This window comes from Puma concolor, chromosome E3, assembly GCF_028749965.1.
Source record: "Puma concolor isolate L17-30 chromosome E3, mPumCon1.1.hap2, whole genome shotgun sequence".
Lineage (NCBI taxonomy): Eukaryota > Metazoa > Chordata > Mammalia > Carnivora > Felidae > Puma > Puma concolor.
The window spans coordinates 5067170-5082502 of record NC_141682.1 but is presented as its reverse complement, the minus strand read 5'-3'; the positions used below and the strand labels follow the sequence as shown (position 1 = coordinate 5082502).

At 42.9% G+C, this 15333-nt stretch overlaps 1 protein-coding gene across 4 annotated transcripts; it reads left to right on the top strand.

The window, feature by feature from the left end:
- Window positions 1–485: 485 nt before the first annotated feature.
- On the top strand, window positions 486–14485 carry ZDHHC4 (zDHHC palmitoyltransferase 4). 4 transcript variants are annotated; one of them, XM_086692105.1, is made up of 7 exons: window positions 486–644; window positions 1211–1334; window positions 2136–2209; window positions 2680–2858; window positions 4876–5001; window positions 6570–6787; window positions 14147–14485. In XM_086692105.1, the coding sequence occupies exons 2-7, from the start codon at window positions 1218–1220 to the stop codon at window positions 14435–14437; spliced, it is 1005 nt and encodes a 334-aa protein (XP_086548231.1). In that variant the 5' UTR covers window positions 486–644; window positions 1211–1217; the 3' UTR covers window positions 14438–14485. The 4 variants fall into 4 exon arrangements, with proteins under 4 accessions (XP_086548231.1, XP_025779132.1, XP_086548233.1 ...); XM_025923347.2 differs by having other exon boundaries at window positions 6570–6814; XM_086692107.1 differs by lacking the exon at window positions 14147–14485 and adding an exon at window positions 8391–9309.
- The last annotated feature ends 848 nt before the right edge of the window (window positions 14486–15333 follow it).

The following is a 15333-nucleotide window of genomic DNA, read 5'->3' as shown; positions in this document are numbered from 1 at the left end:
ACGGCGCCGGCTCGGTACGGCTGGCGGTTGGCCGATCCAGGCGCTAAGGCCGCCTCTCAGGGGTTTTTTGACACCCAGGCTGACCCGCCTTTCCGCCCCGCCGGGTGCTCAGGCACCCACCGTTTGCCCGCCGAGCCTTCTGCACCCCGCCCCCCACCCAGGGTTCCGGCCCCCGGGGAAAGCTCTGGCCTCGTCCGCCCGCCGGGACCGTAGCCTGGGAAAGCCTTTCTGTTCGGTGGGCAGCGTGGGCACCTCAGGGATTAGGGATAGGAACGGGGATCCAAGGCTCCTGCCTTATTCTTCCCAATTAAGCTTTTCCTCCTGAAGTCGTATAACCCCTTTCACCCTGCGGTAGGTAACACTATATCCCCCGACTTTCAAATTATTTTCCACAATTTCTGCCGCTCCTGACTCCCACCCTGTTTTATTATGTGAGTGTTTTATCGATGTCTCTGCAGCCAGATCCAGCCTTCTAGAACCATGCCCCCGGCAGCTCTGGGTGCCACCTGTTGCACCGGGCGCGCGCCGCTGCACAGGACGGGATGCCGTTTGGATTCTCCGTGAATGTTGGGAGGAGGAATGCCCGAGCGGCCGATTGAAAATGATCCAAACCAGAAATATGTAGGCTGGGGACCCTGAATCACGTGAGAATTGCTGCTCTTTGTTTCCTCTGTCTTACCTCGTGAATAGTTTGTAGTTTGCTGATCTCAGTTGGAAGTCCAGCTCCAAATCATACTTGCTAAGACCCAAAGTAACCATTTCCAGTTAATACAGACCTGTGTGTTGACTCTGGCCCCTGTGGGTGATCCCTGATTGCTGTGGGTGTGGGTCCCTGACTGCCTCTGGGGTTTGCTTGTTCCAGTAACGTTGTCAGCAGATTATTTTGGGTATGTTCTGTATCAATGTCTATGTGAGTGTTTAAGGAAGTACAAAGATGATTTGTTGCTGGTGGGAGGGAAGGTGTATGCATTTGGCATATCTCCCCCGGTTTTATTTTGGAATTTGCAGGCGGGAGGTGCCCTAAAGACATCACAGTGGTTTGATTAGAAAACTCCCTAAGCAGAAGAACTCAGGACCATCTGGGAGGCCCTAGTGCGAGGCAGTGTGTGCTCAAGGGCTGATGAATTTTGTTTAGGGAGTTGATGTCTGAGAATGTGCACCATAGATTTTATCCCTCAGTTGTAGTCACACTTTTTCTGTTTCTTTGTAGCCCCAGGATGGACTTCCTGGTTCTCTTCTTGTTCTACCTGGCTGTGGTGCTGATGGGTGTTGTTACGATATGCATCTGCTCAAAAACCCATTACCTGAGAGGCCTGGTCAGAGGAGGAGCCCAGGTAACCACGATGCTTAGAGACCACTGGATTGTGACTACCACATCTAAAAGGCTCACCGGTTCCCTGATGGAACAAAACACAGATGTCATTTTTATTCATTTGTTCACTTCTTTCATTTATGGCAGTTATGGTGTATCTGAAAGTCTCTGTTTTTTTTTGTGTGTGTGTGTTTTTTTTTTTGTGGGTTTTGTTTTTTGTTACTTGAAGTAACCTTGTGATGTTGCTTTGAGAGAAGATCACATTCTCGAGGTTGGCTATTTTTCTCTGGATTTGATGCCCGTGATTGGGCATGGATGTGAGCAATGTCTGCCTGGAGGGGTCTGATGAGTGGAACTGGGGGCTGTATGAGGAGAGAGCTGAGCATCAGCTGCCCACACTCCTTCAGAATCCAAGTGAGCAAAGTTGGGGTCAGTGGCCTTTGGCAAGGGGGTTCACTTGGGAGGGACCTGGGCTAATGCCCAGTGACTGCAGGTGTGGACTCTGGAATCTGAGATTGAACCCAAGGCAGGGAAGGGAGTGGAATTCACATTGGCATTACCTAGTCCAGTCCCTCTGCTCACCTCCCTTTGCCTGAAGACCCCGACATGGTGCTTTCTTTGGTGCTGGGGTGAAAAAGGAGGAGCTGGCATCAAAGGCAGACCAGCTGAGTGAAGCCCTCCTTTTTATTCTCTCTTAAATCTCTTCTCTGCCCATGTGCAGAAACACAAGATCACCAGTATTGACGGCTGACCGGGAAGCATCTAATTTGTTTGGGAGTGGGGGGGGGGGGGTGAGAAATGAAACTGAATCCTTTTATTTTAGGTAATTTCCTGTATAATTCCAGAATGCCTTCAGAGAGCTATGCGAAAAGTGCTTCATTACCTCTTCCACACACGGTATTTATATTTCACAGATTACATACTATCTTCTCTTCTGTTTTGATTGCTAACTGTTGCTGTCCTGTAGCTTCAGGAAGTTTCTTGTTGGTTTCCAGCTGTGGTATGGGGAAGGAGGCTGGAAGGATCAAGAGTCCTGGTTCAGGACCTCTGCTCATAAATAACCTGCCTTTTATTTTTGGAGTTTTGACAGAAATATTTAAACAGTGGGGATATATTGACATGCATTCCTGTAAAAAGAAATCTATCCTGATACCTCACTTCCCAGCAAAGATGATAATCGTAATGGATAACAAATATTGAATGCTTGCTATTGCTAGGCACTGTGAGAACTGTGTCGCATTGTTATGTAATTCTTGCTGTTATCCCAAGCCCAAAGGAAGTGGTTGGCCCCGGGTTAACTTTAGTATTACATGGTTTCTTCATGGACAAGGCCCTGTAAAACTAGCCACGTGTCTACTTCCTTTCAGAAACCACACCTTCATTATGCTGCACCTCCTCTTGCAAGGGATGGTTTATGCTGAATACACCTGGGAAGTATTTGGCTACTGTCAGGAGCTGGGGTTCTCCCTGCATTACCTTCTCCTGCCCTACCTGCTGCTGGTTATAAACCTGGTGTTTTTCACGCTCAGCTGCGTAAGCAACCCTGGTAAGTTGAGGCTCTCACTACAGAGACCGGCAGCCCTCGGTCTTACCATGCTACAGACCAGTGATCCCTCTGAGGACTTTGCAAAAGAGTTGATACATAGTGGTCTCATGATCTTTCGGTTGTGATTGTTTTCTAAGTTATTTCTTCTTTGACCTGTGGGTTATTTAGAACAGCTTAAAATTTTCCATATACTCTTTTAGTTTATTTTTTGATCTCTTCACTAATAATTTTGTTATATAGAGAGTTTGTGATCCCTATGACACAGTTTCTTTTAAACATTTTATTGATAATTTGCATTATGGCGGTCACGTGTTGTTTTTGTAAATGATCTGTGTGTGCTTGGAAGAATATGTTTTCTTGTTCTTAGGCACAGACAGCATATAAGTCCATTAGATCAAGTTTTTAAATTATGTTCAAGTCTTTTATATTCATACTAATATTTTTGTGTGATCAATTATCGAGAGAGGCATGTTATCTCATTCTGATGGTAGATTTGAGATTTCTCCTTGCAATTTTTGCTTTACTTATTTACTTATAGTGTGTGTGTATACGTATATCATGGTTATGTGTATGTTTGTATTATATGCATTCAAGTTAAGAATTGGTATTCTCTTTCCATTGAATCTTTTTTCAAAGTATAATTAGCCTCTTTGTCACTAGTAACGCTCTTTGCTTTCTGTTCTCTTTTGTGTGATGTTAATATTATTACACTTTTTTGGATTGATATTTGCTTGGTATCTTTTTTCCATGTCTTTACTTTTTTTTTAAATGTTTGTTTATTTTTGAGAGAGACAGAGAGAGACAGAGCATGAGCGGGGGAGGGGCAGAGAGAGAGGGAGACACAGAGTCCGAAGCAGGCTCCAGCCTCTGAGCTGTCAGCACAGAGCCCGAGGCGGGGCTCAAACTCATGGACTGGGAGATCATGACCTGAGCTGAAATTGGATGTTTAACTGACTGAGCCTCCCAGGCGCCCCTCCATGCCTTTCCTTTTAAGCCTTTCTATCCTTGAAGCACCAAGGGTCCGACAGCTGATGAACAGGTAAACTGCGGTGTGCCTATTCGACGGGACAGTATTCAGCAACAGGAAGGAATGAGGGAGTGACATGTGTTAGAACATAGATGAACCTTGAAAAACTGTGCTAAATGAAAGAAGCCAGAGGGGCGCCAGGGTGGCTCAGACGGTTAAGGTCTGACTCTTGATTTCAGCTCAGGTCATGATCTCACAGTTCATGAGTTCGAGCCCCGCGTGGCACTCTGCGCTGACAGTGTGGAGCCTGCCTAGGATTCTCTCTCTCCCTCTCTCTCTTTCTGTCTCTGCCCCTCCCCTGCATATGTGTGCGCACGCACTCTCTGTTGCAAGATAAATAAAACTTAAAAAAAAAAAAAAGCCAGATACAAAAGACCACAAATTGTATGATTCCATTCATATGAAATATCCAAAAAAGGCAAATGCATAGAGACAGAAAGTAGATTAGTGATTGCCAGGGGCTGGGATTAGAGACAAATGTAGAGTGGCTGCTAACGGGTTTCTTTTTGAAATGATAAAAACATTCTAAAATTGGTTGTGGTGATGGTTGCATAACTCTGTGAATGTACTAAAATATGTTGAATTGTGCACTTTAAATTGGCGAATTGGGCTTGTGAGTTGTATCTCAATAAAGCCATTTATTTAAAAAAAATTTTAAGTTTATTTATCGTGAGAGAGAGCGAGCAGAGGATGGGCAGAGAGAGAGAGGGAGAAAGAGAATCCCAAGCAGGCTCCACCCTGTCAATGCAGAGCTCCACAGTGGGATCCACGATCCCACTGTCCACAATCCATGAACTGTGAGATCATGACCTGAGCTGAAATCAAGTCAGGTGCTTAACCGACTGAGCCACTCAGGTGCCCCAAAGCTTTATTTAAAGTGAGTTATTTAGAATATTAAATATATAAGTTTTAGTTGCACTTTGTCAGGACAGATTTTGTGAATGTCCAGTCTACCATATTGCTCAAAACTGACATTTGTCCTTTTTTCAGGCACTATAACAAAAGCAAACGAGTTTTCGTTACTTCAAGTTTATGAATTCGATGAAGTGATGTTCCCAAAGAATATGAAGTGCTTCACTTGCAATGTGAGGAAACCAGCGCGATCCAAGCACTGCCGTAAGTTTGGCTTTGGTTGCTCCCTCTCTACCTTTGTACAACAGACGTGGGCTTTGTCAGTAAGGGAAGGTTCCAGAAATCTAAAGCAAGGCCATTTGTCTCCCAGGCATGGGCAGCCTCTGCTTGTAGAGGCCAGATAGTGGTTCCTTCAGATGACTGGAGGTGAGGTCTCGATATTCTTACATAGTGGGCAACTCAGCCCCAGGCATAACAGCCCATCCTGTGCCACGCGGCGGGGCGTGTTGCCCAACAGGACTTCTGTGGGATGCTGTGTTTGCAGATTTCAGTGCTGGCAGAGCCTACTCTTCTGGGGAGTAGCCAAGATTCTAGACTAGTGCTGCCCAAAAAATATAATGTGAGCTACATGTGTGATTTAAATTTCCTAGTAGCCACATTACAAAAGTAAGATGAGGCAGCGTTAAATTTAATTATGTATTTATTTAACGTAACCTATTTAAAATATCATGGTTTATGTAAGAGCTGTTTTTTTTTAAGTTTATTTATTTTGAGCGAGAGAGTGAACAGGGGAGGAGCAGAGAGGGAGAGAGAGAATCCCAAGCAGGCTTCACATTGGCAGCACAGAGCCCACTGTGGAGCTTGAGCTCACGAACTGTGAGATCATGACCTGAGATGAAATCAGGAGTCAGACGCTTAACTCACTGAGCCACCCAGGTGCCCCTAAAACACCATTTTAACATGTAGTCAGTTGTAAAAATCATTCATGGGTTAGTTTATATTCTCCTTTTCATACTAAGTCTTTGAAATTTGGTATATATTTTCCATTTACAGCACATCTCAATTGAGACAATAAATTTTCATAGGAAATTCTTGACCTTTATTTAGATTTCATAAAATTTGCAGTTGGAAGAGCAGATTCACGTACCCAAGTTACTCTAGAAATTCTTACAAGTTTTTTCCATAACATAATCATTTTCCTTTAATAGTCACGTAATGATTCATCTCTATAAGAAGAATTAATTTGACTTCAAGGCATTGGTTTGGGGCACCTGGATGGCTCAGTCGGTTAAGTGTCTGACTTCGGCTCAGGTCGTGATCTCAGTTCGTGAGTTTGGGCCCCGTGTCAGGCTCTGTGCTGACAGCTCAGAACCTGGAGCCTGCTTCAGATTCTGTGTCTCCCTCTCTCTCTGCCCCTCCTCCACTCACATTCCTTCTCTCTGTCTCAAAAATAAAGTAAACATTAAAAAAAAACCATCAGTTTCAAAGTTAAGTCTGTGCAAGTTAAGTAAATTCACTAACCCTTATGTCATCTCAGCATTGCTGATATTGAACTTAAAGGAGCATTGCATAAATGGAAAAACAACTCTAAATTTAGCAAAATAAACAGTATTCTTTCAGGTTTTCCTCATGGCCACATTTTAAGTGCTCAGTACCCCTCTGTGGCTCGCAGCTACTGTACTAGACCCTGCACTTCTAATAGCCTGGTGATGGCAGTCGCCATTTCCTCCAACATCTGCCAGGAGTCAGTTTGTAAAAATTTCAAAGGTGTGCATGGTCTCCTGTTTCTTCAAGGACTAACTCAGGGCTGTGATTTTCCCTTTTCTGTGCAGGTGTGTGTAACAGGTGTGTGCACCGTTTTGACCATCACTGTGTTTGGGTGAACAACTGTATCGGGGCCTGGAACGCCAGGTACTTCCTCATCTACCTCTTGACGTTGACGGCCTCAGCTGCCACCATGGCCGTTGTGAGCACCGTGTTTCTGGTCCAGTTGGTGGTGGTGTCGGACTTGTATCTGGAGACTTACGTTGATGACCTTGGACACTTGCAGGTTATTGACATTGTCTTTCTTATTCAGGTAATTAATATTCACGGAGTTATGTTGTGGGATGTACGTTTCTGACTTTAGGATTCAACATTGGAAAAAGGATATTTATTTTCCCAGTCAAGAGATGAAGCCATTCCTTTTTAAAAAATGAACATGGGGTGCCCAGGTGGCTCAGTTGGTTAAGCGTCTGACTCTTGGTTCCCACTCAGGTCATAGTCTCACAATTTGTGAGTTCAAGTCCAGCATCAGGCTCTGCACTGTCGTGGAGCCTGCTTGGAATTCTCCCTCTCCCCCCCCCCCCCCCCCCCCGCTCTGTCTCTTTCTCAAAATAATAAACTTAAAAAATTTAAAAAAAAAAAGAATATATAATTTTTTTAGTTGATAACAGTACATATACTGTAAAATTTATCCTTTTTGCTTTAAGGGTTTTTTTTTTTGTTTGTTTGTTTTTTTAAGTAATCTCTATGCCCAGTGTGGGGCTTGAACTCACAACCCTGATATCAAGAGTTGCTTGCTCTTCCAATGGAGCCAGCCAGGTGCCCCTAAAATTCATTATTTTGTTTTGTTTTATTTTATTTTATTTTTTTATTTTAATTTTATCTTATTTTTCATGTTTATTTTAAGAGAGAGAGAGAGCACAAGCAGTGGAGGGGCAAAGAGAGAGGGAGAGAGAGAATCCCAAGCAGGCTCAGTGCTGTCAGCACAGAGCCCAACATGGGGCTTGATCTCATGAACAGTGAGATCGTGACCTGAGCTGAAATCAAGAGCCAGATGCACCATCAGCTGAGCCACCAGGTGCCCCAAAATTCATCCTTTTAAACTATATAGTGCAGTGGTTCAGAGTTGTGTAACGACCACCACCATCTAATTTCAGAACATTGCATCACCCCAAAAAGAAACTCTTACCTATTAGAAGTCATTCCTTTTTGTCCTCTTCCCTGGACCCTGGCAACCACTAATCTGCCTTCTGTCTTTATGGAGTTGTCTTTTCTGGACATTTCACATAACACACAGTCTGCCTTTTGGGCTGGCTTCTTTGTTTAGCATGGTGTGTCCATGGTTCATCCATGTTGTTGCATGAATCAGTATTTCACTCCTTTTTATGGCTGAATAATACTCCATTGTGTGGACATACCACATTTTATTTATTTATCAGTTATGGACATTTGAGTGTTTTCACTTTTTGGTTATTTTTGAATAATGCTGCTTTGAACATCTGTGTACAAGTTTTTGTGTTTTCATGTCTCTTGAGTTCCACCCAGGAGTAGAATTGCTGGATCATATGGTAGCTCTGTTTGTAATCATTTGAGGAACTGCCAGCCTGTTTTCAAAGTATCTTGACCATTTTACATTTCCACCAGCAACGTGTGAGGGTTCCACCTTCATACATCCTCGCCTACACTTGTTATTACTTGTCTTTTTGATCATAGCCCTCGTCACAGGCATGAAGCGATACCTTACTGCAGTTTGATTTGCATTTCCCTGATGACTTCACGATGTTGAGCAACTTTTTGTGTGCTTATTGGCCATTTGTGTATCTTCTTTGGACAAGAAGATTTAGAGGAGACGCTCATCTTTTTTTTTTTAATTTTCTTTTTCATATTAGAGAGAGAGAGACAGAGAGACAGAGCTTGAGTTGGGGAGGGGCAGAGAGACGGAGACAGAATCCAAAGCAGGCTCCCGGCTCCAAGCTGCAAGCCGTCAGCACAGAACCCGATGCGGGGCCCAAACTCACAAGCAGTGGGACCATGACCTGAGCTGAAGTCTGATGCCCAATTAACTGAGACACCCAGGCGCCCTGAGAGGCTCATCTTTAAATTGAGTTGTCTTTCATTCTTGTGTTGTAAGAATCCTTTTTATATTCTGTACACTTGACTCTTATCAGATATACGATTTGCAATGATTTCTCCGATTCTATGGGTTGTCTTCATGTTTTTGATAGTTTTCTCTGAAATACAAAAGTTTTACATTTTGATTTTAAGTTGATTTTTTTCTTTTATTGCTTGTGCTTTTTGGTGTCATATGTAGGAATCCATCGCCTAATCCAAGGTCATGAAGATTTATTTACACTTACATATTCTTCTAAGTGTTTTTGTAGTTTTAGCTCTTACAGGTTAGGCCTCTGGTCATTTTGAGTTAAGTTTTGCACATGCCGTAGGGTAGGGTTCCAACTTCATACTTTTAGTATGCGGGTATCCACTTGTCCCAGCATCTTTTTTTTGAGAAGACTGTTTTTTGCTCATTGAATTGTTTTGGCACTTTGTCAAAAATTAATTTACAATAATGTAGGGTTCTTATAAAAACTCATTTGATGGCCAAAAGATTTCTACTGCATTTATGGGAAGTAGCTTGTGAGCAGTCACTGTTTTAGGTGACTGGTTAATTCTTCTTGTTTTTTTTTTCCTTTTGTTCAAAGAAAATGAAAAAGTGGAATGTATTCCATAAATGCAAGGTTGGTTCAATGTTAGGAAATTGATTAGTATTTTATTCGGCATTATTAAATATAAAGAACAATAGCACGGTCATTTCCCTGTCTCTCTTTTTTTTAAATGTTTATTTATAGTTGAGAGGGAGAGACATACAGCGTGAGTTGGGGAGGGGCAGAGAGAGAGGGAGACATAGAATCCGAAGCAGGCTCCAGGCTCCGAGCTGTCAGCACAGAGCCTGATGTAGGGCTCAAACTCATGAACCATGAGATCATGACCTGAGCTGAAGTCAAGACACTTAACCAGCTGAGCCACCTAGATGGCCCACATGGTTATTTCTCTTGATACTGAAAAGTGTTTCACAAAATTCAACACCCATTCTAATAAAAGCACTCAGAAAATAGAAATGGAAGGAGACTGTCTTAATATGATAAAATGCACAGTAAAAGCTAGTATTTTTTTAAATTTATTTTGAAATAACTGTGAGTTACAGGAGGTTACAAAGAAACCTACAGGAAGCCTATGCGCTCTTAAGCCTGCCCCCCACTGCCAGCCCCTTCCCCCATGCCAGCATCCCTAGGCAACCACAGCCCAATGCCAAAACCAAGCAGTTGACATTGGCACAATCCACAGAGCTGATTCAGATTTCACCAGTTACATATGTGTTCATTGGTGTTGTGTGTGTGTGTGTGTGTGTGTGTGTCTGTGTGGATCTGTGTAATCTGTCGCATGTGTGTGCCTGCATAACCACCACTATAGTCCGCATGTTGTGTCCATCACCACAGACTCCCTCGTGTTACTCCTTATAGCCACAGCCTCATCCTGCATACCTGCCACTGCTACTCTGTTCTCCATCTCTATTAGTATGTTATTTCATGATTGCTACATAAATGGAATCACATCCAATCTTTTAGAGATTGGTTTCTTCACTCAGTGCAGTTTCCTTGAGATCCATGCAAATGGTTGCATGTATTTAGGGTTCCTTCCTTTTTGCTGCTGTATAGTATTCCACAGTATGGGTGGACCACGCTTTGCTTAACCATTTAGCCTTTGAAGGACATCTCTGTAGTTTCTGGGTTTTAGCTATTAACTAATAACGTTGTGTTGAACATTCCCATTTACAAGTTCCTGCATGATACCTCTTCACTGTGATTGTCGGGTTGATAAGTCCATTTTAGGTTTTGAAAAGGACCACCATACTCTTTTCCAGAGTAATATACCAGAGTAAAATATACCGTTTTACATTCTCACCAGTGATGGAGGAATGACTGGTTTCTCTGCATTCTTTCCAGCATTTCATGTTATCACTGTGTTTCATTTTAGCCATTCTGATAGGTGTGTAGTGATTTGTTGTTTTATCCTTGAGTAGTTTTTGTTTCAGTTTTTTTCATTTATGTAAGTGTCCAAACATACTGAAAAGTTACCTGTATACTTTCCACCTAGATTTAAAAATTAACATTTTAATCTGTTCTTTGTGTATTTTTCTTTCTTTCTTTTTTAACAATTTTTAATGTTTGTTTATTTATTTTGAGAGAGAGAGAGAGGACAGAGTGTGAGGGGGGGATAGGCAGAGAGAGAGGGAGACAGAGAATCCAAAGCAGGCTCCAGTCTCTGAGCTGTCAGCCCAGAGCCCGATGCAGGGCTCGAACCCATGAACTGCAAGATCATGACCAGGGTCAAAGTCATCGCCCAACTGACTGAGCCACCTGGGTGCCCCTTGTATTTTTCTGTATTATTAGACATAAACTGGAGACACTATGTTGCTTCACCCCTAAGTACTTGAACACGCATTTAAAAAATTTTCTTTATTCTTTTTAATTTTTCTTTTCTTTTTTTTTTTTTTTTTTTTTAATTTTAGAGAGCAGGAGCAGGGGAGAGAGAGACAGACAGAGAAAGAATTCTAAGCAGGCTGCACACTCAGTGCAGAACTTGATCCCACGACCCTGGGATCGTAACCTGAGCTGAAATCAAGAGACACTCAACTGACTGAGCCGCCTAGATGCCCCTGGAACATGCATTTTTATAGAATGTCAACCTCCAACATAACTACAATTCTGTTATCTCACCAAGGAAAAGTAATAATAAATATATGTAATAAATATAGAATATATAGTAAATATGTAATATATAATCTAGTCCATATTTAAATTTCCCCATTGTTTCAAATATGTCTTTTATAAACCTCTTTTGCCTCCTTGAAGCCGAATCCACCTTGTAGTTAACACATTGCATTTGAATGTCATATCTTTTTAGTCTCATAGTCTAAAATAATGCCTCTCCTTTTTTTCATGAAGTTGACATTTAGTAGTTTAGTAGTCTTTTAGAATGTCCGTTGGTCTAAATTTGTCTTTTTCCTACTTGTGTCAACTAATTTTTCTCTGTTCCTTAATATTAATGTGAACTGGAAGTTAGTTCTAGAGACCTGATCAGATTCAGGTTAAATGTTTTTGGCAAAAATGCTTTCTAGGTAGAAGTATGTATTTCATGTTGCATCCCATCAGGTGGAACACAGGGTCAGTGACACTTAGCTTGATCTGTTGCTTAAGGTGGTGCCCACCAGCTCTCTCCATTGGTGAAGTACATTTTCCCCTTTATGGTAGGTAATCAGTGTATGTGGTTTTGTTTTTGTATTTAGGACTTTCTGTAGGATAGCTTCCAAAAAGTATATGTACTGAGTCAAAGATTATTATTATTATTTTTTAACATTTACTTATTTTTGAAAGAGAGAGACAGAGCATGAGCGGGGGAGGAGGGGGGAGAGAGAGAGAGAGGGAGACACAGAATCCGAAACAGGCTCCAGCCCCTGAGCTGTCAGCACAGAGCCCGACGTGGGGCTCAAACCCACAAACCGCAAGGTCATGACCTGAACCGAAGTCAGACGCTTAACTGACTGAGTCACCCAGGTGGCCCTGAGTCAAAGATTATTAACATTTATAAATAAATCTTTTGATTTTAATATATATCGTCAAATTGTTTTTTAAAACACTGTGGTTAGGTGGGGCTCCCGGGTGGCTCAGTCAGTTAAGCATCTGACTTCGGCTCAGGTCATGACCTCGCGGTTTGTGGGTTTGAGCCCCACGTTGGGCTCTGTGCTGGCAGCTCAGAGGCTGGAGCCTGCTTCGGATTCTGTGTCTCCCTCTCTCAATGCCCCTCCCCTGCTCACATTCTGTCTCTCTCTCTTTCTGTCTGTCTCTCTCAAAAATAAATATTAAAATATATATATATGTTTTTAATTAAAAAAAAAAACAAAACCTTTGTGCTTAGGGGCGCCTGGGTGGCTTATTGGTTGAGTGTCCAACTCTTGGTTTTGTCTTAGGTCATGATCTCGTGGTTTGTGAGATCGAGCCCCGCGTCGGGCTCTGTGCTTCTAGCACAGAGCCTGCCTGGGATTCTGTCTCTCCCTGTCTCTCTCTCCCCTTCTTCCATCTGCTCTCTCTCTCTCTCTCTCGCTCTCTCTGTCAAAATAAATAACATTAATAAAATAAAACCTTGTGCTTAGAGTGATTGGCAGGTATTCACTTTGTTGTGTCAGGGTGGACATTGAGGATGCCCAGTGGTGGCAGGTGCTTCTATGTTAGTAGGAATACATGTTGTACCCTTTTAAAGAATTATATTTCTTTATTACTTTTGATTACTTTCCTTGTTTGGCAGTCATTTGTATATCTTTTTTTGTGAATTATGTCCTTTATTATACTAGAATTACTTTAGATTTGAGATCATATAATAATGACAGTTCATTCTTGTATTTGTTTTCTGTTGTGTATCCTCTTCTGTATAAAAAAAATCCTATAAAAAAAATTTAGACATCCTTTGTCATCGAATCTCTTTTCTTTGTGACTTCAGTTAGAAGGTCCCTCCTGTGAAGAGTTTTGATGCGCCTGCCTCTCTTACTCTTGCCTTTCAAAGATACTGAACACTGTCAGAATTCATTTTCTTTATTCTAAAAAATAACTTCTCAAAATTCAAGCAGTCCAGAAGTGCTTAAAATGAAAAGGGGGAGAAGAGGGGGAAAGGGCTCAAAGGCACAAACTTGTAGTTGAAACGACTAACCTTGTTGTGATCATTTGCTATACGTGACGTTGTGTACCTTAAACTTTCACAATGTCATGTCAATTCTGTCTCAATAAAGCTGGGGGGAAACACATGAAATTTAAAGCATCTTTAAAAAAAAATGAAAACTGGGGGTTATACCCTGCCCTTCCCAACAGCTCACTGCCTAGAGGCCACCTCTTTTGTAGTTTGGTGTGTACATTCAGGCTTTTTTCCTGTGGTTGTCGATATTACCCACCTTCATGGAGTGTGTTTTTGTTTCTTATAAGAATATGATCCCATGTGGATCCTTGCCTCTTGTCTTTCTTATCCGGCAATATTTTGCCAATGTCTTTTCCGAATCAGTATGTAAAAATTGGCCTCGTTTGTACCGGCTCCTTATTATACCATAGTATCATTACCCCAAGATTTTACTCTTTCTCACGACTGGACTTCCTCTTTTCGGAAGAGGGGCTGTGAAAATCACTACAGTGAATACTCTCGTACGTGTGTTTCTTTGGCCACATTGTGTTGAGAGAGAGATTGGTCTCCTGTGTCCGTCTGGATTTATATTGTGATGCATGAAAGAAGATGTGTATTTATTTCTTTGTTTTACAAGTAGCTGACTGGCGTAGTCACATCTCCTAGTATCCTTTTCCTTTTCCTTCGGTGTGCACATTCCATTTATCCCATAGTAAACTCCTGCATGCTAGGACTGCTTCTGGGGCTGTTTGTCAGAGCCATTTATGGTTCTGTTTTGTGTTCAGTGGGTCAGGTGTGTGTACAGGTGGGTGAGCTGGGGCGGCAGCTGTCACGTGTCTGCAGACGAGGCCAGGGCTGGTGGGTGCTGGCCCTTACTTGTGTCACAGCGTGGCTGCCTAACGTGCTGTTCCTTCTCTGCCCCCAGTACCTGTTCCTGACCTTGCCAAGGATCGTCTTCATGCTGGGTTTTGTTGTGATGCTGAGCTTCCTCCTGGGGGGCTACCTGTGCTTCACTTTGTACCTGGCTGCCACCAACCAGACCACTAATGAGTGGTACAGAGGTGACCGGGCCTGGTGCCACCATTGTCCCCACGTGGCCCGGCCCCCATCAGCAGAGCCCCAGGTCTACCGGAACATTCATTCCCATGGGCTTTGGAGCAACCTTGGAGAGATCTTCCTACCTGCTGCTGCACATTGTGCTGAGAAGATGAACTAAGAATGAGAAGTGTTACTGCTATTTAAATATAGTATACATTTATTTGTACGTCTTTATTTGTACTTTTAAGTATCAGTGTGGTGTTTCTTCATTTTGGGGTGTTTTGTTTTTTTGTTTTTTTCTCTTTTGGCTTCTGCTGCATGTTTATAAATTGGCTTCAAGTAGTTAAGGAAGGGACGAGAAAACTCGTGTTTATTGGGTGCCTAATCCTTACAGGTGCTGTGCTGGACCCTGTGGTAGAAATCCCCTTGCCTATCCTCTGTTCACTCAGCTCTGCTAACCTTGGTCTCCCGCTCTAGACTCCAGACCTCAGACTTCTGACAGGAGGGGCCTTGGCTGTGTCCCCACATGTGCGGGAGAGTTCCAGTGACCTGGGGTTGTGCCAGGCTGCACCCTTCCCATCCCTCCTAGGGAAAGGCCTTGGCTTTTTATCTCCTTAACCATATCCAGCACCCCTCACCCAGGCCCTCCCTTGGGTCAGCATGGGCCTTTTACACAAGGCCCATTCCTGTGCTGGTGGTCCCCTGCCCTTCACTGGCCTCTTGTGGCCACGTTCAAGTCTTTTCTGACCTATTAAAACAAATTTTTTTTTTTTAATGTTTATTTTTGAGAAAGAGACAGAAGGAGAGCGCGTGCAAGTGGGGGAGGGGCAGAGAGCGAGGGAGACACAATTCTAAGCAGGCTCTAGGCCCTGATCTGTCAACACAGAGCCAGAGGCGAGGCATGAAGCGACCAGCGGTGAGATCATGACCTGAGCCGAAGTTCCACGCTTAACCGACTGAGCCACCTCTGCCCTATTTTTAAAATTCCAAACTATCACCCCCCACCCCTCCACTGTCCCGTTAATTCAGTGCAAAGAGATGAATGCGTAAGAGTTTCATAGAAAGTGCTGAGGG

Bases quoted from the DNA above. Each gene is read 5' to 3' on its own strand.
- ZDHHC4 (XM_025923347.2), top strand. From the start codon at position 1,218: ATGGACTTCCTGGTTCTCTTCTTGTTCTACCTGGCTGTGGTGCTGATG. The intron at 1,335-2,135 runs GTAACCACGATG...CTTTTATTTTAG, and splicing joins TGGTCAGAGGAGGAGCCCAG to GTAATTTCCTGTATAATTCC. The intron at 5,002-6,569 runs GTAAGTTTGGCT...TTTTCTGTGCAG, and splicing joins AGCGCGATCCAAGCACTGCC to GTGTGTGTAACAGGTGTGTG.